General features: G+C 39.0%; 1 protein-coding gene across 1 annotated transcript; it reads left to right on the forward strand.

The window, feature by feature from the left end:
- Positions 1-3539: 3539 nt before the first annotated feature.
- Positions 3540-23112, forward strand: LOC119916724 (serine protease 27-like). The gene is made up of 6 exons (XM_038736707.1): positions 3540-3600; positions 9718-9738; positions 11089-11251; positions 18857-19125; positions 20671-20810; positions 21555-23112. The coding sequence occupies exons 1-6, from the start codon at positions 3546-3548 to the stop codon at positions 22236-22238; spliced, it is 1332 nt and encodes a 443-aa protein (XP_038592635.1). The 5' UTR covers positions 3540-3545; the 3' UTR covers positions 22239-23112.
- Positions 23113-23654: the final 542 nt, after the last annotated feature.

Consider the following 23654-nt stretch of genomic DNA (forward strand, 5'->3'; position numbering starts at 1 on the left):
GCACTACAACCTCCCGCAGCGCTACAACCTCTAGAATCCTTCAACCTCTGGACCTCTCACCTGTTTCCTTCTCAGTTCCTCTGCTGTCTCCATCATACATCTTCCCTTCTCCCTCTTTGTCCTTTCATAGGACATTTAATATGTTTGTTTAATGATTACCAAGATGTCTGGTTATAATTTTGGTTGGACTATTTTTTCAATTAATTGATTACTTGTTTTGTCTTTAAAATGGCAGGAAGATGTGTAAGCATGTTAAAATGAATGTCTTATTTGACATTTGAATTGTAAGTTGTAATATGTTTGTCTGACGTATTAAATATTAGTGTGTAAAGACACTGTGCTCACGAGACGTATTAGAAGATATTTAGTTGCATTATAGAGTTGGATGATGGTTTGATGGTGACATTGCTATTAATGAAATTAAATTATCACATTTTGAATTATTGCATCTCAATTTACTATTTAACAGAAAAATATAGGCTAATTTACAGTTGATCCATATTCCTTAGCTTCCTACCTATCAAAGGAGATCAATAATATGCATCTAGGCCTAATGGTTGAGGAGTTATTACTGATTTATTTGGGTATGTTATATTAGGCGTTTTTCCTGGAAATGGGTGTCAGTGCCTCAGTTTTTTAGATGTTTATAATCAGAATCAGATTTCTAGCCAGGTACAATTTACCATATAAGGAATTTGCCTTGGTATATTGGTGCTTAACAGTAAACATAACATGTACAATAGAAGAAAGAAAAAGTGCAGAGATCCAAAAGGTACAAGTATACGAAAAATGCAATGTGAGCAATAATAATTAGTGCAATTATGCAACTATGCTACCTACGTGGACTGGACTGCAGCGCCAGAGGGGTCTACTTGATTACTATCACAGAATAAGCTGGTGTTGCATCAGCTGGGCGGAGTTGATTGCTCTGCAGTCGACATATCGGTTACACGTTTGTTTTTTTCACTGCATGACTAAATTGATGTAAGAGTGTGGAAAAAGTCAATTGCATGGCACGAGGTCTCGTCACACCCCTATTGAATAGAAGTTAAATGTAAAAGTAAAAAATTCTATTGTAAAATTAAATTATTAATTCATATTTTAAAGACAGAATGAAATAGAATTATTAATTAATGAATGTGATTCTTTTTTTAAACTTCATCATTTAAATTAAATTCTAAATCAATTTAACAAAGCTCCTTTTCAAAGTGTTGAATATATACATTTTTGGTGATAAATAAAAGCAAAAAGTTTATAATTATTACTTGAGACTCCATCAAAGTCTATTAAAGATAATTCTGGCCTGATGCTGATCAAACAATGAGTCTTTCTTCAGTTTTTACCTGATTTATTTCTGTAAGTTTGAATTTAACATTCGCACTGTGAATATCAGAAGTTTATAAAAGTGAAGAATGAGATGTGACGGTGAAGACATGTTTCTTTTGCTAATCTCCTATTAATTCATGACTCTATTTAATGCCTTCAGGTCTTTTGTCAAATATTACTAGCACCCTTCAGTGTGTTGCAGTTCAATACCACAGGTAGGATTTATTGCAGGGCTGTGTATTTGATCACATTGTACAGCTGTTGGTTTGGTATTGATGCATATGCTGTAATATGTGTGTTATGTCAGACTCATTTCATAACTGTAAATCATTACAGATCCATTTAGTTTCATCCGCTTACTCTCTTCTTTTACACTCAAAGAGCTCTGACAAGTTTTGGATTTTGAACTCAACTGTATGAGTTTTTCAAAGTTAAACTTGCATTAAATCATAGCTTTGACTATTTGAGATATATGTTGATTGGACTTGGGTTATAGTAGTGTGTGCTGCGTCTTTTGAGAGAAACAGTTTTCATTAAACCATTTGAAAACCAGTTGAAAGCTGGGTATACTCACCTATTTATCCACTGCAGACAAGTCCTGTATTCAAATTACAACTTAAATATAGACACTTTTGTCACAACCGTTCTCACTCCAGTCATCACATATGGATGCATGGTCAAGACCCCTGGTATCAGTTTGTAAAGTAGTGGGGAGCCCTGTAGAGTCATTTTTGTAACACTAAAGGTATAATGTATCAGTAAAGTCCTGTAAGGAGGTGGTTGGGGTGGACAGGTGGGTCAGAAACCGGACTTTCAAGCAGAGAGCGTGTTTGTTTCCCATGTGAAACATATAGTCAGCAATTAGTGTTTTTATCTGTTATGTAAGTAGCTAACTTACCTTTGACTTTACCTTGACTAGTTCCACCATTGTAGGAGGTACCTGACCATGACCTTATACATGTAAACCGAAACAAATTTGGATTCAAATCCTCTAACTTTAAGGGAAAGTAGTATAAATTTAGTGGAGTTGTTTTAACTTGAAACTGAGTTAGAATACTAAAAATATATTGGTCAGACTAATTGAAGGACGTTTTGATGCATTGATAAAGTAAAACACTGAGACATCTAGAAGACTGTAGTTACAAACTTTCTGAACATTTGTGAGTTAAAAAAAAGGAAATCTTCAAGTTGGAGCAGAGTGGACTAAGACGGGAGTCAATTTCCAGCGGGGAGTCTGTACACACAAAACAGCATTAAGCAAGGTTCAGTAACATACTGTACATCCTGATAATTATTTTGTCTGACTGGTTGTTAATAAAGAGGGACAATGGAGCTGAGGTTAATGAAGTACATTAGGGGTGCAAACTAATCTTTTAAGATATTATTGCATAAAAGTTTGTACCGCCAAGCCATCCATTTACTGCACTGCATTGAATGAATGAGGATTATTATCCTGCTTTACTACAATATTTTGTACAACTATACTGCACACACACACACACACACACACACACACACACATTTTTCATGTTTCTTTTCTTGTATGCTGCTACTGTTACTGTACAGTAATGCTTTGCCAAATAATATTTTCTGTTTCAACACTGCATTCGTGTTTACAGTGTACTTTTCAACCCCTCTCAGCTATTTTCACTCTAGATTTAGAACAGCAGTGTGCATGATATCCAAAAATGTACTAATATGAAAAAAGTATTTACCATTTGATGCAATACTTCATTTTGAGATGTGTTTAGGGCATTTTGAATGCAGTGTTTTTGTTTTAAAGGAGATAGAGGCATTTTGCATTTTGTGTGAGCAGTTTTGGGAATTGTTCTGAAAAAAGGAGACGTGGTTTTGAAAACGTGTGTAAGGAGTAAAAAAAATGTAAATAGCTGAGTTTCCCTACCAGTCAGACTGAACTGAAGAAGTCTCTTGGATGAGGATGAAACGTCTTCCAGTCTCTTGAACCAGGTCCAGTTGCCCTTGATTAAACCTTCCTTGGATAACTTTGACCTGGATGACTGAGAATCTTCACAGACAATTTAGTGGCAGATAACAAGTGAGTCCCTGTCCAAATAAACTCAATTCATGTAAAACAATGATAAGAGTGGTGTCAGGTGTGTCATTGGACAGTTTGTGTTTGTGTTGGAGGTAGACAGAAGTGAGAGGGAGGGAGAAGAAGGGTATTTATGGTGGTGCAGATCTGATATGCATTTACAGTTATGGCTTTCTACAAAGTGATCTGTGTGGCAGCTCTGCTGACTCTCCTGACACAAGGTAAGAACCCTCCTCACTGTGCACACCTGAGTTAATTATGTTTGAGATCTGATGACTGCTGTCTGGTAGTTGTTAGAGGAAAAAGTATCACTTGCTTGTGAATCCAGAATTTATTTAAACTTTTTACAAAACTGTAGTGATGAAAAGTACAAAACTTATATTTATGAAGCTTTACCTATAAAATCTGTCTGCAATTTGCTCATCTGATTGACAAGCCAGCATGAAACAGACACAAATCTTCCACTTGCAGAACATGCAAGTTCATAAGTTACTTTATTATATTAAGTAAATATTAGTAATTATAATAAAGTAATGATTTTTTAAGTTGAACCAGAGCTGAAATTTGTCAGTAAGTTCAGTTGTTTTATCTCTATTATCTGGGGGATGTGGGAATAGCAAATAAAAATGAATTAGGGGTGATAAAAGAGATTCAAGAATAATCAAATTTTATACAAAACAAAAAGTCAATACAAGAACACAAAGCGATCTCGCTGAAAACCAGAGATGGTAAAGGAATCAACAACAACAAAAAAAGGAAGACCAGAGGACTGTTTCACAAAAGCAGAATTTAGAAGTCCAGGATAAGAGATAAAGCTAGGCTTGACCTAGTGTGATCACTGCATCCTGGCTTTTCCATTTCATAAAGGCCAAACCAGGCTCAGGAGTGCGACTATGTCAAGCCAGGTGTAAGTAATTCTAAATGGGCGTCAACAGCTTTCTTGAATCTCACAGATTCATTGATGCTGAAATGGAAAAGACATGTGCAGCATACTTTATTTGCTGTTACTCACTGTGTGTAAACAAAGTTCATCATGAAAAAATGCACATATATTAAAAGAAAGAAACACAGCCACAGTATTAAACAGCAATTTTTATAAAAAGGAAACACAAAATTCAGCTGGCAGGTGACAATTCAAAGTATAAAAATATAATGCAGTAATCAGCAGCTTGTTCTTTTGGCTTAAGTGCTTTTTTTGGACAATGTACATTTGTTTCTTCTATCTTTACATTGCATGTTTTCTTATTGTGCAAACAACCTTTCTTAAAGCATTTTCAGTTATTTAACATTTTATTGCGAGCAGCATTTTTAACAAATGCTTTCATAAAGTATATAGGCTATATATAGTAGGCCGAGGCAGAGAGCTGGTCAATTTTGTTAAAATGGTGTGGTTGTTTAGTCAACATGGCTAATAGATAAGAAGTCAGTGATATGGTCCCATAGGAAATACAGTATCATATTTGTATCTTGAACCTGAGGCTGTAGTCCTACAATCTGATAACAAGTCTGGCAATGTAGTAAGTTTTACCTGAAGGACATTCACAGGTGAACACTTCCTGCTGTGCTAATTTATATATGTTTTACAAACTGTCAGATGTCTGAACTGCACTTGAAAAAATTAAGAAAATAAAATATCAATAACAACCCTGGCAGAACTTGGACTTAGATGTGGAGATAAAAAGAGGCTCTGAGGAAATTGACTTGGAAATCCAGCAACTATAAGAGAAGTGATCACTGCAAAGCACGCTGTAAACATGACTGTAACACAATGTATTAATCAGCATTTTCTTTCACAAGCTCGCAGCAGATGATCCCAGGTCAAAAAACATTGTGGTATCCTCTCCCTGTTGTTTCATGAATAAACAGTGCACAATATAGCCTCCTTATTGAAGTGGGTACATATATATATATATATATTATATATAGTACATATATATATATATATATGTATCCTATACATATATAGGTTATCTCCTATATAGTATGTGTGCCATACATTTCTTGAGTGACATGTAACGTCCGGTGCTCACTTTTGAGGCACAATATAACATTATAATTATGACAGTTTCAGTTAAGAGCAGTGATATTTTTCTTCTTCTGCTTCTCACACATTCAGTCGGTCTGCTGTTGGCTGTCACACTTTCTTTCGCTGTTTTATTACTGTGCCCGTGTTACTTTGTCTTTTATTTATCATTTTTCTTTACATGTGTTTTCATTCCACATAAACCTACTCGCTGATGCTTGTTGTGTGCAAAGTATGGTGCACGCGTGAAACTGCTTTTTTAATACAGGCTAATGAAAAATATGCAAAACACATACATGAGAATATGGAATAACTGAAAAAAACACATTGGTTTCTGATCAGCGTGACCGCTGACTGAACAGATAAGGCACCAGGGTTAACTAAGCCTGGCTGCACAGAATAAATCACCATGGTAACTTATGTGCTACTGCTATGGAGCTCCGATACTATAATTCACCACAGCAATGGGTAAATAAAGGCAGAGCCTCCATTTTAATCAGGTAGAGCTAGAAATATGAATGCGTGCCAACGCAGACCATGATTGGCACTAAAACGCAGGAGTGGAGAAGGGTCAATACTTTAACATTAGTAGGCTACTTTTTATACAGCGTTGCTCATTAATCACTTACCAGACTGGACTTTCCTTAATGAATGATAAAGTGCTGGAATTCTCCTACAGCCCATTACATTGGAGTTTCAATAGGACGGCTATATTTAATAAGCTGTAACCTGACGGGACTAAATGCTGGTTGCAATCGGCTACCTGATTATGAAATAGGTAGGCTATAAGACACAGTTTACTCATGAACCTGTGATTATAAAGTCACAGTCACACCCAGCAGGTTAGCCAATCAATTTTTTTTTGCAGGGGAAAATGTGTCTATAGGGTCAACCTGCCGGTTTAGACCTCTATTTTTATTTATTAATGCTGTCAAAACACATTCAGACTATGAGCAGGTAATAGCCTAATGATCAGCTGCACCACAGTCATGCTCATATTACATACATATTATAGGTAATATATATATCATAATATATTATAATAGGTTACATATTGAACAGTGATTACTGCAGTAATGTAGCCCACAGTAGGCTAAGTGTTTTCAGTGTAACTGTCACAGTGTTTTAGGCTACCTAAAGATGGAACATTGATTTTATTCTGGGCTGAGGATAAATCCACGATGTGCAGAGACCCGTCCTTACATCAGTGACAGATCGATCAATAAAGCTGTCATGTTCAAGATCATGTTTGGGTTAAAAAACGAATAGCCTATCTAACTGGTATTTCAAAGTTTTTAAAGATGTAAATGCGTTCAGATATGTGTTTTGATAGCGACAGTATGAATGAGGAATTGAAACGGTTTATCAGACAGCCGCCTCAGGCTCCGCAGGAGGGGAGGTCAGAGAGAAACTGACGGTTTTTCAACTGATGCTGTGAAGCTCACCTCCTCCAGAGAAGGTTAGGTTCACAGCATCAGTTGCTGGAGTTAGGGGAGAGTGGAGCACGACCTAACACATTTTGGTTTAGTCTAAATAATTAAAAATATATATATATTGTTTGATTAATCAAAGTTTTATAGAAGGGTGGTGCAGTGGTCAGCAGTGGTAGATGGATTGATATTTGTAGATATTAGGCTATCTCTTTCCATCCATGATAATCCATAATAATATTTTTCATCTATCAAGGAAAGAGAGATATCTTTCCATCTAACTCATGGTCTATCATGGATTTATATTCAAACGGATGGACCAATGGATAGATGGATTATAGCCACACATCAAAATATATACAGTGGGTACGGAAAGTATTCAGACCCCTTTAAATTTTTCACTCTTTGTTTCATTGCAGCCATTTTCCAAAAATCAAAAAAGTTCATTTTATTTCTCAGTAATGTACACTCAGCACCCCATCTTGACAGAAAAAAACAGAAATGTAGAAATTTTTGCAAATTTATTAAAAAAGAAAAACTGAAATATCACATGGTCATAAGTATTCAGACCCTTTGCCGTGACACTCATATTTAACTCAGGTGCTGTCTATTTCTTCTGATCATCCTTGAGATGGTTCTACACCTTCATTTGAGTCCAGCTGTGTTTGATTATACTGATTGGACTTGATTAGGAAAGCCACACACCTGTCTATATAAGACCTTACAGCTCACAGTGCATGTCAGAGCAAATGAGAATCATGAGGTCAAAGGAACTGCCTGAAGAGCTCAGAGACAGAATTGTGGCAAGGCACAGATCTGGCCAAGGTTACAAAAAAATTTCTGCTGCACTTAAGGTTCCTAAGAGCACAGTGGCCTCCATAATCCTCAAATGGAAGACGTTTGGGACGACCAGAACCCTTCCTAGAGCTGGCCGTCCGGCCAAACTGAGCTATCGGGGGAGAAGAGCCTTGGTGAGAGAGGTAAAGAAGAACCCAAAGGTCACTGTGGCTGAGCTCCAGAGATGCAGTCGGGAGATGGGAGAAAGTTGTAGTAAGTCAACCATCACTGCAGCAATCCACCAGACTTTATGGCAGAGTGGCCCGACGGAAGCCTCTCCTCAGTGCAAGACACATGAAAGCCCGCATGGAGTTTGCTAAAAAACACCTGAAGGACTCCAAGATGGTGATAAATAAGATCCTCTGGTCTGATGAGACCAAGATAGAACTTTTTGGCCTTAATTCTAAGCGTATGTGTGGAGAAAACCAGGCACTGCTCATCACCTGTCCAATACAGTCTCAACAGTGAAGCATGGTGGTGGCAGCATCATGCTGTGGGGGTGTTTTTCAGCTGCAGGGACAGGACGACTGGTTGCAATCGAGGGAAAGATGAATGCGGCCAAGTACAGGGATATCCTGGACGAAAACCTTTTCCAGAGTGCTCTGGACCTCAGACTGGGCCGAAGGTTTACCTTCCAACAAGACAATGACCCTAAGCACACCGCTAAAATAACGAAGGAGTGGCTTCACAACAACTCCGTGGCTGTTCTTGAATGGCCCAGCCAGAGCCCTGACTTAAACCCAATTGAGCATCTCTGGAGAGAAAATGGCTGTCCACCAACGTTTACCATCCAACCTGACAGAACTGGAGAGGATCTGCAAGGAGGAATGGCAGAGGATACCCAAATCCAGATGTGAAAAACTTGTTACATCTTTCCAAAAACGACTCATGGCTGTATTAGATCAAAAGGGTGCTTCTACTAAATACTGAGCAAAGGGTCTGAATACTTATGACCATGTGATATTTCAGTTTTTCTTTTTTAATACATTTGCAAAAATTTCTACATTTCTGTTTTTTTCTGTCAAGATGGGGAGCTGAGTGTACATTACTGAGAAATAAAATGAACTTTTTTGATTTTTGGAAAATGGCTGCAATGAAACAAAGAGTGAAAAATTTAAAGGGGTCTGAATACTTTCCGTACCCACTGTATAAATATCGACAGGAGTTAGTTGTAACACAGTGTTATAACTAACCCCGCTCTGGTGAGTTTTTCTTTAAGCCTGTTGGTCAAATGTTTCAAAACTGTGCTATGTTTTAGGCAAAAAGATGGTTATTAAGGTAATACATGATTGGATTCAGTGACTTACACACACAGCTCAGTAATCTAAAAATAAGTATGATACAGAAATTGATATTCTTCCCTGTGTAACTTGACAAAAATAAGTCCAATCTCTCTAAATAATTGGCGAGACACCGTCTGCTGGCTCTTTGATAAACTAACCTGAAACACAACCTGCCCGACCCTGTGCAACTACATAAAATGTCCGTGTTACATCTTACCCCGCATTAGGTTGTGCCCCGTGCTCCCCTACCTGATCTTCTCTGAAACAGAAAAACGCTCATCTCAGTTTCCCTCATCTCAGGCTTAATTTACTCAGAATTATCACTACTCCCTGAAACGGGGCTCAGGTTACATTTATAACTAACAGTAGTAGTAGTAGTTGTATGATTATCAGCAGTATAAGCAGTAGCAGAATAACATATGGACTTTTATGTCCATCCTCACCAGAAAAACAGTTTGTGTAGCCGTAAAGTTGAATTGCTCAAGCAGCTTATTAGGACCCATATTTATGTTTTTGTGGGCGTAATGATTTTTAAGGGAATATTGAAATCTTCTTTTCTCTAACTGTAAAATGATTTTCCCTCTCTTTTAGCTGAGAGAGGACCGGGTTTAAAGTGTCACTAATCAAAACTCTTTCAGTTTGAGTTTAGTAATAAATGTTACAGATGATCACATATTTCCACCCCTGTAAATACACATGTCAATGTAGCCTGAGACATTTACATATAAACACAAAGTGTTTTCTGTTTGTTTTTGTGATTTTCAGAGTCTCAGTCACAACTAGATGGTAAGTCAAAGTTTTATGCTCACTTTTTTTACTTCCTGTTTGTCTGTCCTTTGGGACATTTTAAACAAGTTTTTGGGACATAAACATTTTGTTTATAGTTTCATTATTGTTAGTATTTGCTGTCAACCCCATATTGTTCACCCTGTGTCTTTACTGTCCCTCTCCTCACTGTGTGGTCAGCCTACGCTCAACACCAAGATTGTTGGAGGGCAGGCTTTGCATTTAACCACAAATCATTTTGGAATTGTTTTTACCATAAATGTAGATCATATTCACACTCTGTGGTAAAACAGTAATGCCTCAATAAGCCTTTCAAAATAAGAGCTGAAACATGGACATTATCTTCTCTGCATCTGATCTTGTGTGGAGTTCCATAGTTTGGTTGGTGTAGAGTGCCTTAAATAAAGTTAAATATTTACATACTATGTATGTCGCAGTCCCGTTTCACTTTTGCTAAAACGTGAAAGATTTTAGATTTTGTCATTTGCTCACCAGCTTCAACACACACTGGCAGCTGACCCCGTATACCGTTATGTGTTTCATATGTATGTGCATTTTGCAATGGAAATGTAGCAAACTTTCTCAAAATACTGTACCCCAGCAATTTTATTAGTGCTCTAAGTGAAGTTTGCATTTGTCCAGCAGGCGACGCATACTTTGTGTGCAAACATTTGGAAAAGAGCACTCTATCTTAACTGACTTTACAAGACGGCTCTAATGAACCTCAAAAACTAAGCGCACTAACAACTAAGCAATATACCGACAACAATTATTTCTAATTGCACAGTACAAGAGAGACAGCGGGAGAAACTGGTTTCAAGTCCTGCCACTCAGCAGCTATCTTGGACTAACAAGATCAGCTCTCTACCTAAATCAATGGGGAAAGAACCATAACTGCACTTTCACAAGTCAGCAGGACATAAAAACTGCATGTATAGAATCAGCAGTAAAATCTGATAAATAAAAAAAACACAAATTTTTGATGATTTTGCCCGAAAATAAGGTCTTTCCCCACAGGTTATACTTCTTCTACCCATGTGAAAGGTTTCACGACATAGGCTTCATTTACGGATCTATCCAGAGTGCTTCTTTGTTGTCACTATAAAATTGGCTTAATATGGTTCACCTCTTGGTTGTTTAAAAGCACACGATTGGCTTGTTTGCAAGAGGGGCAGTATGTGCATACAACCGCTATCTTTGGTGTTACAGGTTTTCCCCATAGAATTCCTACACATTGGACCTTTGAAACAAATCAGAAACACACATGACAGACGATAACAAACCAGAGAGAAATATACACCGACAAAAAGAGCATTGGTTGTTATATGAATTCTGATTGTTTCCATCCAGTTTGTGGCATTGCGCCACTAAACACCAGGATTGTAGGAGGGGTGAATGCTCCTGCAGGGTCGTGGCCCTGGATGGCTAGTCTGCAGAGCTGCGGATTTCATTTCTGTGGAGGCTCCTTGATCAATGACCAGTGGGTCCTGAGTGCTGCTCACTGTTTCTCCAGGTGAGCTCTCATCCTGACTTTTAATCCTTTAATTCCCCCTCTTAGTCCCTAATTAGAAGAAATAGTTGTTACTATTTTAAGACGAAAAAAATGTACTTGTATTTGAATTTAGCAATTATTTCAGCAATTTATTACAGTATTATGTCATATTGTGTATTTCTTAGAAAATATATTTCCAGCATTACATTAAATTTTTCATATTATGCTAATTTTCAGGTTCATACATTTTAATAGGGATTGTACCAGAACATGATTTACATGATTACATTTTCAACAAACAGCATATTTTTTGTCATGCTGCACATTGCTGCTCTTTTCACCCTGTGTTTTGATAGTTCTGTTTTAGCTACGGAGGGATGCATCTCACTTCTAAATGATCTTTGTTGGGAGTTGCACATGCGCAGTTCCTAGTTAAGGACTACTAGCCAATCAGAAGCAGAGTAGGGCGGGTCTTGACAAGCCGGTAAACCCGGCTTTGGTTAGGTTCAGCTGTATGTTCCCCAACCAGCTTAGCAACCAACACTGGAGTAAGAGTTTCAGAGTGGTAAAGTTTTAACTCTGCACTGCCTCTACAGCTCAGTAACAGTCACTGTCTAACATTCAGTAGCGAGGGTGGGGTTGAGGGGAGGCAGCAAAAAAGCATAATATGACCTCTTTAAAGCATTACAATTATTTTTGTGATTTTTGTCATTACATTATACTTTAAATTCTAAAATGCACTTTTTCAAAAGTTGATTTAAAAGTGGCATTTTCCTCAGCAAGCCTTTTATTTCTCAACTGCTCTGCAACTGCTACATTGACATTATTAAATTAAAGGGACTATATGTAAGTTTTTCAATGATATTAATCAAATTTTCATTGCCTTATTGTCAATGGGCTCAAAACTCACTTAGAAATGACGCACACACCTGTTTTCTCTGTTGCTTGCATCAGCCACTAATTCTGGTTTTAATGTGTTGACAATGGGTCGGATTCAGCCCTGTCCGTGCCCCCGAGCCTCTCTCATACTACAGCAACAACACAGCAGTTAAAGATATGCAGTCCACTAACACCATAAAACGACCGGCTCACCAGTCAGTTCTCATGCTCAGGCGCCACATATACATGGCTTTGGAAAAGCCGTGTCCATTGTACGCAAAACAACGATTTTGCGTGGATAGTAGACGCCCCCAGGTGCGTGTGTATGAGACACATCCAGGCCGTGTGTGTATATGACGCATTGGGGTTACCGGAAACGACAGTAGCGCTTCCGGTAGCTAACTAGCTAGCTAGCTAGCTATGTTTTTGTTTAAGGAGTTGACAACCCCCCGAGGCAATTTACCCTCACCTTAACCATCACATAAGTGTGTAAACCTAAATACAGGTGCTGGTCATATAATTAGAATATCATCAAAAAGTTGATTTATTTCAGTAATTCCATTCAAACAGTGAAACTTGGATATTCATTACACACAGACTGATATATTTCAAATGTTTATTTCATTTAATTGTGATGGTTAAAACTGACAACTAATGAAAATCCTAAATTCAGTATCTCTGAAAATTAAAATATTACTTAAGACCAATACAAAAATATGATTTTTAGAAATGTTGGCCAACTGAAAAGTATGAACATGAAAAGTATGAGCATGTACAGCACTCAATACTTAGTTGGGGCTCCTATTGCAGCAATGCAGCGTGGCATGGAGTCGATCAGTCTGTGGCCCTGCTCAGGTGTAATGAGAGCCCAGGTTGCTCTGATAGTGGCCTTCAGCTCTTCTGCATTGTTGGGTCTGGCGTATCGCATCTTCCTCTTCACAATACCCCATAGATTTTCTATAGGGTTAAGGTCAGGCCAGTTTGCTGGCCAATTAAGAACAGGGATACCATGGTCCTTAAACCAGGTACTGGTAGCTTTGGCACTGTGTGCAGGTGCCAAGTCCTGTTGGAAAATGAAATCTGCATCTCCATAAAGTTGATCAGCAGCAGGAAGCATGAAGTGCTCTAAAACTTCCTGGTAGACGGCTGCGTTGACCTTGGACCTCAGAAAACACAGTGGACCAACAGCAGCAGATGACATGGCACCCCAAACCATCACTGACTGTGGAAACTTTACACTGGACTTCAAGCAACGTGGATTCTGTGCCTCTCCTCTCTTCCTCCAGACTCTGGGACCTTGATTTCCAAAGGAAATGCAAAATTTACTTTCATCAGAGAACATAACTTTGAACCACTCAGCAGCAGTCCAGTCCTTTTTGTCTTTAGCCCAGGCGAGACGCTTCTGACGCTGTGTCTTGTTCAAGAGTGGCTTGACACAAGGAATGTTGCAGCTGAAACCCATGTCTTGCATACGTCTGTGCGTGGTGCTTCTTGAAGCACTGACTCCAGCTGCAGTCCACTCTGTGAATCTCCCCCACATTTTTGAATGGGTTTTGTTTCACAATCCTCTCCAGGGTGCGGTTATCTCTATTGCTTGTACACTTTTTCAACCACATCTTTTCCTTCCCTTCGCCTCTCTATAAATGTGCTTGGACACAGAGCTCTGTGAACAGCCAGCCTCTTTAGCAATGACCTTTTGTTTCTTGCCCTCCTTGTGCAAGGTGTCAATGGTCGTCTTTTGGACAGCTGTCAAGTCAGCAGTCTTCCCCATGATTGTGTACACCTACACCTACAGAACTAGACCATTTAAAGGCCTTTGCAGGTGTTTTGAGTTAATTAGCTGATTAGAGTGTGGCACCAGGTGTCTTCAATAATGAACCTTTTCACAATATTCTAATTTCCTGAGATACTGATTTGGGGGTTTTCATTAGTTGTCAGTTATAATCATCAAAATTAAAAGGAATGAACACTTGAAATATATCAGTCTGTATGGAATGAATGTACAAGTTTCACTTTTTGAATGGAATTACTGAAATAAATATACTTTTTGATGATATTCTAATTATATGACCAGCACCTGTATGCATGTCGACTGGCTAACCCTACCTGCTAACACATTGCCCATGTGTTGCAACGCTATTGCAAACTGTAGCGTATCACATACATGCAAAATCGCTGTTTTGCGTACAATAGACACGTCTTTTCCAAAGCGTGTATATGTGATGCCTGGGAGTAAAGTAAAATATTTACCTTTGAGATGTGGTGAAGAAGAAGTAGAAAGTGACATGATAAGAAAACACTCGAGTTCAGTACAAATACCTTGTGTACTTAAGTAGCTACAGTAGCCTAGTACTTTGTTACTGTCCACCACTGGGCTAAGCTTTGGCAACCTGAAACTAAGGAAAGGACTAGAGATGTATTTCTATATTTTGGCTCTGGACAGAAAGCTGTCATCCATTATGATGGTGAAAATAGCTGACCTTGAGCCACAGTGTTTTAAGTGGGAGCCCCCTACCCCTCATCAAGGCATTAAAATATGCAACAAACAAAACACCATTCATAAGCTGAAAAGTGTAGCCTACTCACACACACATCTTGGATTACCTACTGTAGGTCGATGTGTACAGAGCACTGCTGTTCAGTGGACTCTTTTGGGGAAAAATTTCTTTTTAGTTTTGATACATATTTTTGAAATACATGTTTATATAAATAGTCTTTTATCAGATTTACCTATTGTTATCATTTCTATTTGTACGGCTTAGTTATTAACTATAGGTAAAATCTAACTGCTAGTAAAATCCTGAGAGAATTGGCAAGGGCAGAGGGGCCGCTGCTGCAAATATTTGAGTGGCTCCTCCTCTAACACGCCTTATCTCACTCCAAACTTTTGATAAAACTTGAGAGCCCTGCTTATCATCCAATACAATTAGCTGTGCTGACATTGCTGAGCCTCCGGTGACAGATACACAGATAGTAACTGAAAGCAGCATGCAAGCTAACGCTGTAGCACGTCGATTAATGCAGTAAATGTACTGCGATCGTGGAACGAGCATGGATTAGTTCAACCTGCGTTGAAGTAACAGAGCCTGAACATGTCTGGAGAAAAGCCACAGCCTGCATGCTGGTGTTTCTGCGTTTATTGTGGTATTTCTGTATGAAAGCGGTTGTGTTTCGGATTATGCTCGCTCATGAGTTCAAGCAAGCACGCGTACGAGCACACGCCTGGTAGCAATCTTAAAACCGCACCGCTAGTGGCCGCTGGAAACTCCATAAGGCCCCTTTAAAGTTGTATGCTGGGACCAGGGTCGGATTGGCCATCTCGCAATTCTGGCATATGCCAGAGGCCATTTATTTAGGGGTGAGGGTTGAGGCGCCCAACTATATTTGGTGACCCATTTAAGCATTTTGCAGAAAAACGCTGAGAGAAATGATCATCTAAGACTCAGACGGTGGATATTTCACAAGCACGGACCAGGTAAAGCAACAGTGAACACTTTGGTGCAGGTGCAACTGGGTACAATGTTGGTTCGGTTTCAATTGGCTTCCTCATTAACCCCGCGGGTGAAAACTGTATTGCGGGTGGAAATCACGAGTGCAGTGTCATTTCATCCACTTTATAAAACAGCCTACTGCTGATGGAGAAAGTCAACAGGGCCGAAAAATACAGGGAGAGAGAAAGAAAGAGGCAGGGCCAGTGCTGTGAGGAAGGATGCTACTGTAGGCCTAGCAGACACAGAGAGGGGTGTGGTAGAGGTAGGAAGAAAACAGTTGCACAAAAATGTTCGGGTTGTAATTAACTCTGCAGTAGAGGAAGACAGTAACAGCAGACAAACAGACAGAGAGCACACAGACTCTACATGCTCAGATGGACAGCCATTGTTTTAACTGCATGTATAACTTTGTTATAAATGTGTGCTCTTAAAAAACTATTGAGCATTGTGTACCAGCCACATACATGAAATGTTACAAATCTGTTAACATTGGTGTCATTTACACTGGACATCGTTTTTTGAAAGTGAAATTGGTTAAAATATTTTCTGAAAAATAGCTTGGAACAAGAAATGTTAAATCACAAATGAAAATGCGTTGAGAAAGGTTTATTTGCACAATAAGAAAGTAACTTAAGTTAAAAAAAACAAGCTACTGATTTTACTGCACAACATTTTATTTTATTATTTTGAATTGTCACCTGCTACCTGAATTTTGTGCTGCCATTCATATAAATAAAGACATTTACTCCATAAATTGGTGCAGAAAATGTCTCCAGAATGCAGGAAATTAAGTGTTTAATGCTCAAAATTATATATTTCATCATCGAATATTTCTTAGAATAGTGTTAAAATATCTTCTCGTCTTGTTCTCGTGACCAAAGTCTTTCATCACACCCCTATTCTCAGGCCTTATGTCCCCACCTCTTTTCAACTATTGTTTCACCATTTGCACACAAATGTAATTACACATTTGTGTGTACAGTGGCAAAACAATATCCAATAATGTATTTTTTTATGCAAATTCTGAAAGTATTCATTATTGGTCACTTGATAGGCACAGGTCTTGTTATATATCACCATTAGCAGTGGAATGAAATACATGTTTTCCACCAGGGCAGTAAAATGTGACGTTTAGCTGCTGATCTGAGCTTCCCTGCTGTTACCGTTGCATTACCAATAATATTCATAAGCTGTCAGGAAGCTAACGGCACATTTCTGTCCACCTAACAAAGTCATAACAGAGCGCTGGAGAAGAACTACATGAAATTACAATCCAACTACATATTTTTTCTACCAGCGCGGTAAATGTTTAGCTGCTGATCTTAGCTCCGATACTGGAAGCTGCCGTTTTATTGCCAATTAGCGATCAGCTAATTGTCATGAACTAACAGACAAAGCCAAAACAGAGCGCTGGAGAGAGAGAGAGTAACTACATGTAATTAATCCAACTACAGATTTTACACCACAAGCCAAAGCATAGCGCTGGAGAATAAACCAATCCAGCTAATGTTACGTGTTTTCTACCAGGGCATTAATTTCAGCTGATGCTTCCATGCTCTAAGCTAACCATACGGTTTTATTGCCTATTAACTTTACTGATCAGCTGATTGTTTCAACGTAACCGGCAATGCCAACCCACAGGCTGGAGAGTAACTAGGCGACATGAAATTAATCCAGCTATTTACACCACTGACAGGGGAAACATGTCACAGCTCTCTGTGATTATGGCCAGCTTCTAGCTAAAGCTATCAGTTTTCATTTGCACCACTAAAGTCTGACAAACTTAAGTTAATTACCTGTCCAGCAGAAAACAGACTACTTCAACACCGCTTTGAAAACATCTGTCCCACATAATAGTCTTCCATTTGGGAAAATCCACAACATTGTTTTCTGCCGTCAGCTGTCTTTATCTGTCCCGACTCTGTGTGGCTTCATGGTATAACGATCCACAGACTGTCGGCTCTCATGCTAAATAACGCGTGTGCTCATTTCATTTGTCCAAATGACAACATGGATCTTATATTGCATTTCTGTCAGTAGATCCTCAGAAATAGTACACACTGAACCTTTAAAGTATGGAGCCTGTAAAAGGTGAAAAATTTCAATTCAAAATGGCAGACTTCCTGTTGGGTTTAGGGCAGTGGTCAATAACAGGCATACCGCAGTCCGCATCCTGACCTATTCGCTATGCTTTCCGAACCGACCCACAGCCGATTTATTATTGAGACTTACTACCTCGTGACGGAGCATCTCTTTTTTAACCCGCGCAGCTTTTCTAGCATTTACTGTACTGGTTTAGCGGCCCAGGAAACTCACAGACCAATCGCATGTGCTCCAATCGTCTCATGTGATGCTGCTCAGCCAATCAAATCTGTGCATTCCAATAAGTATTGCGAGTTGAGCCGCGAGATTCACTAGAGAAGTTTTGTAAACACGCACAAATTGAGGAGACGAAAGACAAAAGAGATTTCACACGGCTTTTAATCATGAATGTACAGATTCTTACATGTACATTCTTGTACATCATTTCAAGCTACACTTTTTATTCATTTTTTTCTGAAATTAGGCACTTTATTTTAGTTTACTTAAATTTAGAATTTATTACTAGAGTAGTTATTATTTATTATCCCTCCAGTTTGATGTGAAAACTGACAGTAAATATACTTGAAATATTTGATTTGACAGTCGGTTGTTGACTAAAAACATATGTTGATACAACTAGGCAACGTTATGGCACTGAATAATAATGCAAGTTAGTCATTTTGATGTTCCGGACCTTTGGGAAATTTTCTCTAACTGGACCTCTTAGGATTCTAATTGAATTCCCCTGGTTTAGGGTTTGGCTTAAAGAGGCTTTTTTGTGTGGGGTTAGGTGTTATGGTTTGGTGAAACGGAGTAAGTGGCGCTATGAGTATGGGGTGTGAATCTTATGTGAGCATGTACAGTGAAGTTACAACAACTTTCTGTTTCATTGTCAATGTATTATTATTGCACAGCAAAAATTTGAGTTGATGGGATTATTTCTCTAAAGTACGGGCCCATAAATCACCTAAAAATTACCATTCAAAATGGCCGACTTCCTGTTGGGTTTAGGGAACTACTCCCAGGGGCGTATTTGTAGGTTTGTTTCAATTTTGTGCAAAGTTTTGTGAGTTTCGTTAAGAATAAAATGTTATTATGACAGATAACAATTAAAAATAACAACAGTTACAGGGGTGTAAAATGTGAAATTTTTTTTGTCTTTACTGTTTCTCAGGACCAGCACATCCGATCTCATCGTTTACCTCGGACGTGACTCCCAGGAGCTCTCGAACCCTAACGAGGTGTCGCGGACTGTTTCCAAGATCATCATAAATCCCGACTATGACGCCTACTCATACAACAACGACATAGCCTTGTTGCAGCTGTCCTCACCTGTTACCTTCACCGACTACATCAGCCCAGTGTGTTTGGCAGCAGACGGCAGCGTCTTTAATTCAGGAACGACCTGCTGGGTCACCGGATGGGGAAACATCCAAGATAACGGTGAGAATTGTTATTGTCATTTTTAAATGTATTGTTAAAATTGAATGATTGAATGTAGTAATTTAGTTTTAATTGTTGTGTTTTGCAATAACATGTTGCAAAGGCGCCATTTTTTGATCAGATTCTGATTCACACCTTTTACTGGCTTCTTCTCCATCTCATTATGCAACCGAGGCTTCTGGGTATTGTATTGTATCTCAAAAGCTTTGAATATCCTGCAAAAGTTCCTTTGAGCTTTGCAGGAAACGTTTGCAGGTGTTTTGAGTTAATTCGCTGACATTTCGACATGTAATCATCAAGATTAAAGAGTAAAAATACATAAAAATATATGCCTCTGAGATGTAGCAGTATGGTTGTATAGAGTAGCATAAAATGAAAATACTTAGGTAAACTATCTCAAAATTGTATTTACATACAGTACTTGAATAAATTGACTAAGCTATGTTCCATGATTGCCTTTAATACACCCAAATAGTGATTTTGGCATGTTCCAGACCAAAGTTAACATTGGTGAGAGGATTGTGATGAAATTTAAGACGGTGGTCCTACAGGATCTCACAGTGGGCAAGTTCAGCACCGACAAAACGTAGCAAAATGTTTTTTTCAACAGAAATGGTGGTGCCTCAAACACCCTGTTGCGTACACGAGCGCATTTTCCTACGTTTTTTATATCATTGCGTTTACAAACTCGTCGCAGCTGATTGGGACACCTGGTATGAAAAGATACCCCGAAGCCAGTTGTGGAACGTTGCAAGGAAACATGTCGTTCAATCTGAAAAACGTAGCAAACCGGTGCAAAACGTTTTGAGATTGAACTCACACAGTGAGTTTAAGCTTCAGATACCAAAGACAGTTTATGACTGTTCAAGCAACCAATCAGAATAAGCCATGAAATGATGCCAACCAATACGGCAGCTGTGTCCCAGTAGGTAGAGCGGGTTGGCCGTTAATCGGAAGGTCGGCTGTTCAATCCCCGGTCGAAGTGTCCTTGGGCAAGAACCCCAAATTGCCCCTGGCGGCTGTTCTGCTAGTGTATGAATGTGTATGACTGGTGAATGTAGTGTAAAAGCGCTTTGAGTGGTTGAAAAGCCTAGAAAGGCGCTATACAAGAACAGAGCATTTACATTTACAAAAATATGTATGTCTCTCAACACTGTCTGACTTCCTGTCTATGGCTCTCAGCTCCGAGCCCATTGGTTCCTACTGAAGACAAACATCTTTAAAAACACCTTACAAATATATTTCATGTTTAAAAAGGCTCAGTAATTTCCTAAAACAGTTGCTGACTGTAGTTTCTATCAGACAAACAGGAGGATATAGTGCATTAGTTGGGGACTACGTGAAGTTGGAAACCACGTGAGTATTTGGGACAGCAGGACAGTGTCTGTGGGACTGAGTCAGAATAAACTGCAGTGTGTGTGTTCATAGTGAACATGTGAACCAGGGCAGCAGAGAGTGTCTAGAAGAACAAGATCAGGCTGTGAGACACATAGTGTTGACAACAAGAAAAATACAGACTCAATTTAGGTCTCTTTTCTTTTTCAGTTTCACTTCCTTACCCAGACTATCTGCAGGAGGTTAGTGTTCCCATCGTGTCCAACAGTGATTGTAATGCTATATACGGTTTAATCACAAACAACATGATGTGTGCCGGTTTCCCCCAGGGAGGAATGGACGCCTGCTACGTGAGTTTTTCTGCAAACCACTCTTCAATCAGCACTAATCAATAGACTTTCCTCTTTGATAAAGCTTATAGTTAGGGCTGGCTCAGGTGAGTCCTGAACCATCCCTTAGTTATGCTGCTATAGGCCTAGACTGCCAGGGGATTTCCCATGATGCACTGAGCTCCTCTCTCCTCTACTTTCTCTCCCTCTGTATGCAACCTCATCCCATTACTACATGTTACTAACTCAACTTCTCCCCTTTCCGGTAGTCTTGGAGCTGTGGAGTCTGGATCTGTGGTTGCGAGTCACCTGCTGCCCCCGTGTTCTTGTTTGACACCCTCTGCCATAATTGTTATTACTAGTCCTATTGTTGTTATTATTATAATTAACATTACTATAATTATCCATACAATTATTAATTTTCAGCCTCTACCACTATTACTTTTACTGTCTGTACTTCTGTGCAGATATTGTGTAGACTGCGACCCCCTACCCCTCCAGTCCTCTCTCCCTCATTCTTGCTAGCTCTCTATCTCTCTCTCCCCCCAACCGGTCGAGGCAGGTGGCCGCCCACCCTGAGCCATGGTTCTGCTCGAGGTTATTGCCTCCTAAAAGGAAGTTATATATATATACCTCAACCTATAATAAACATCTAATATATTTGTAAATTACATCTTGTATTTCAAATCTGAATCTGCAAAGTAATTAAAGTACATAGTGTATTGCAGTGAAAAATTTGCCTCTGAATTTAAATTCTCACTACAGGGGGATTCAGGCGGCCCGTTGGTAAGTAAAACTGGCTCTATCTGGGTCCAGGGAGGAGTGGTGAGTTTTGGAGAACCCTGTGCTCTGGCCAACTTCCCCACAGTCTACACCCGAGTGTCCCAGTTTCAGTCCTGGATCAACAGCCAGATCACCACCAACCTGCCGGGCTATGTCGTCTTCACGGGGAACACTTCAAACTCTGACAGCGCTACAACCTCTGAGAGCAGTTTTACCTCTGGCAGCAGTACAACCTCTGGCAGAACTATAACCTCTGGCAGCACTACAACCTCTGGCAGAACTATAACCTCTGGTAGCACTACAACCTCTGGCAGAACTACAACCTCTGGCAGAACTACAACCTCTGGTAGCACTACAACCTCTGGCAGAACTACAACCTCTGGTAGCACTACAACCTCTGGCAGAACTACAACCTCTGAGAGCAGTTTTACCTCTGGCAGCAGTACAACCTCTGGCAGAACTATAACCTCTGGCAGCACTACAACCTCTGGCAGAACTACAACCTCTGGCAGCACTACAACCTCTGGCAGAACTACAACCTCAGGCAGCAGTACAACCTCTGGCAGCAGTACAACCTCTGGAACCTCTCACCTGGTTTCCCTCTCAGTTCCTCTGCTGCTCTCCATCTCCCTCTTTGTCCTTTCATATTTAATTGTTTTTGTTTAAGGATTACCAAGATGTCTGGTTATAATTTTGATTTGACTATTTTTTCACTTAACTGATTAATTGTTTTGTCTTTAAAATGAAGATGTGTAAGCATGTTAAAATTAGTATGTTATTTGACATTTGAATTGTAAGGTTGTAATAGGTTTGACTGACGTATTAGTAAATAATAGGGGTGTGGAAAGACACTTTGCTCACGAGACGAGACAATCATTTTGAGCATTAAACATCTAATTTCCTGTATTCATGTGAATTCGTCTGCACCAATTTATGGTGGAAACATCTTTATTTATGTAAAGGGAAGCACACTTGGCAGGTGACATTTCAAAATCTGAAACTATAACAGAATCTAAGTTAGTCCAGCTCTCAGTCATTCTTTGCTGCTTTCAGATCGGTTTCTCCTGTTGATGAACTTTTTATTTATTTAATCATCCCTGCTGAGTCAGCACACATGCAGGCATGATTTAGTCTTCCCTTCTCTTTGTGTCTTTGTTTGGGGAAGTCACCTCTTAAAGTGTGCATTCGGCACCTTTTCATCTCAATGAGAATTAATTAATAAGATTAATTCAGTTTTAATTCAGTTAGAAACTCCTGGACTTTAATAGCTCCTGTGTTTCAGTAGGTTTTCTGCTCATATTCAAAACTTTCTGCACATTCAGAATCTCTCCCACAGATCTGTGCTCTGACTGAGCAGTAAGTCGTAATATTACAAGACTAATAGAATAATATTTTAAAAGGCTACCTGCCCTGTACTCCGCTGTGCATTGTGTTATTGCTCTGCTGATAGTTTCCCCTTCAGACTGTTTGGGACTGCATGTTGCATGTGAAACTAACCAACAACAAATTGTGATCAGGCAGAAATCTCACCTAAAATCAATACATTTAACTTCAGCACCTCTGATAAAGTGCAGCTCACAGTCCCAAAAAGGGCAAACTTGCGCCTCAGTTTTTAAATGTTTAAAAATTAGAATCAGAATCAGATAACAGGTACAATTTCACAGACAATGAGTTTGCCTTGGTATATTGGGCACATAAACATAATATGAAAATACAGAAAAAGTACAAAAATCCAAATGTACAAGTGTACAAAAAAATGCTTTATGACCAATAAGGATTAGTGCAATAATGCAACTATACTACCTATGTGACCACTTCTTCACACTATCTGTTGTTATACATTGACGTTAGTTATACATATATATATATATTTGTTTTTCACTACATGATAAAATTGATGTTTGGCGTGACAGCGTGTGGATGTCAATCAATATAATAGTTCAATTTAAAAGTTTAAAATTCTATTGTAAAATGTAATTATTATTTAAAGACAGAATGATATAAAATTAGTTATTGATGAATATGATTCTGTTTTTACACTTCATCATTTAAATAAAGCTCTAAAGAATCAGTTTCACAAAG

The sequence above is a fragment of the Micropterus salmoides genome, unplaced genomic scaffold, assembly GCF_014851395.1.
Source record: "Micropterus salmoides isolate LMB-PRFRI ecotype aquatic unplaced genomic scaffold, ASM1485139v1 Ms_hic_scaffold_2124, whole genome shotgun sequence".
NCBI lineage: Eukaryota > Metazoa > Chordata > Actinopteri > Centrarchiformes > Centrarchidae > Micropterus > Micropterus salmoides.

Excerpts from the sequence above, each read along its gene's own strand:
- LOC119916724 (XM_038736707.1), top strand. The coding sequence starts at position 3,546 with ATGGCTTTCTACAAAGTGATCTGTGTGGCAGCTCTGCTGACTCTCCTG. Across the intron at positions 9,739-11,088 it reads GTCTCAGTCACAACTAGATG|TTTGTGGCATTGCGCCACTA; the intron begins GTAAGTCAAAGT and ends GTTTCCATCCAG. Across the intron at positions 11,252-18,856 it reads GCTGCTCACTGTTTCTCCAG|GACCAGCACATCCGATCTCA; the intron begins GTGAGCTCTCAT and ends ACTGTTTCTCAG.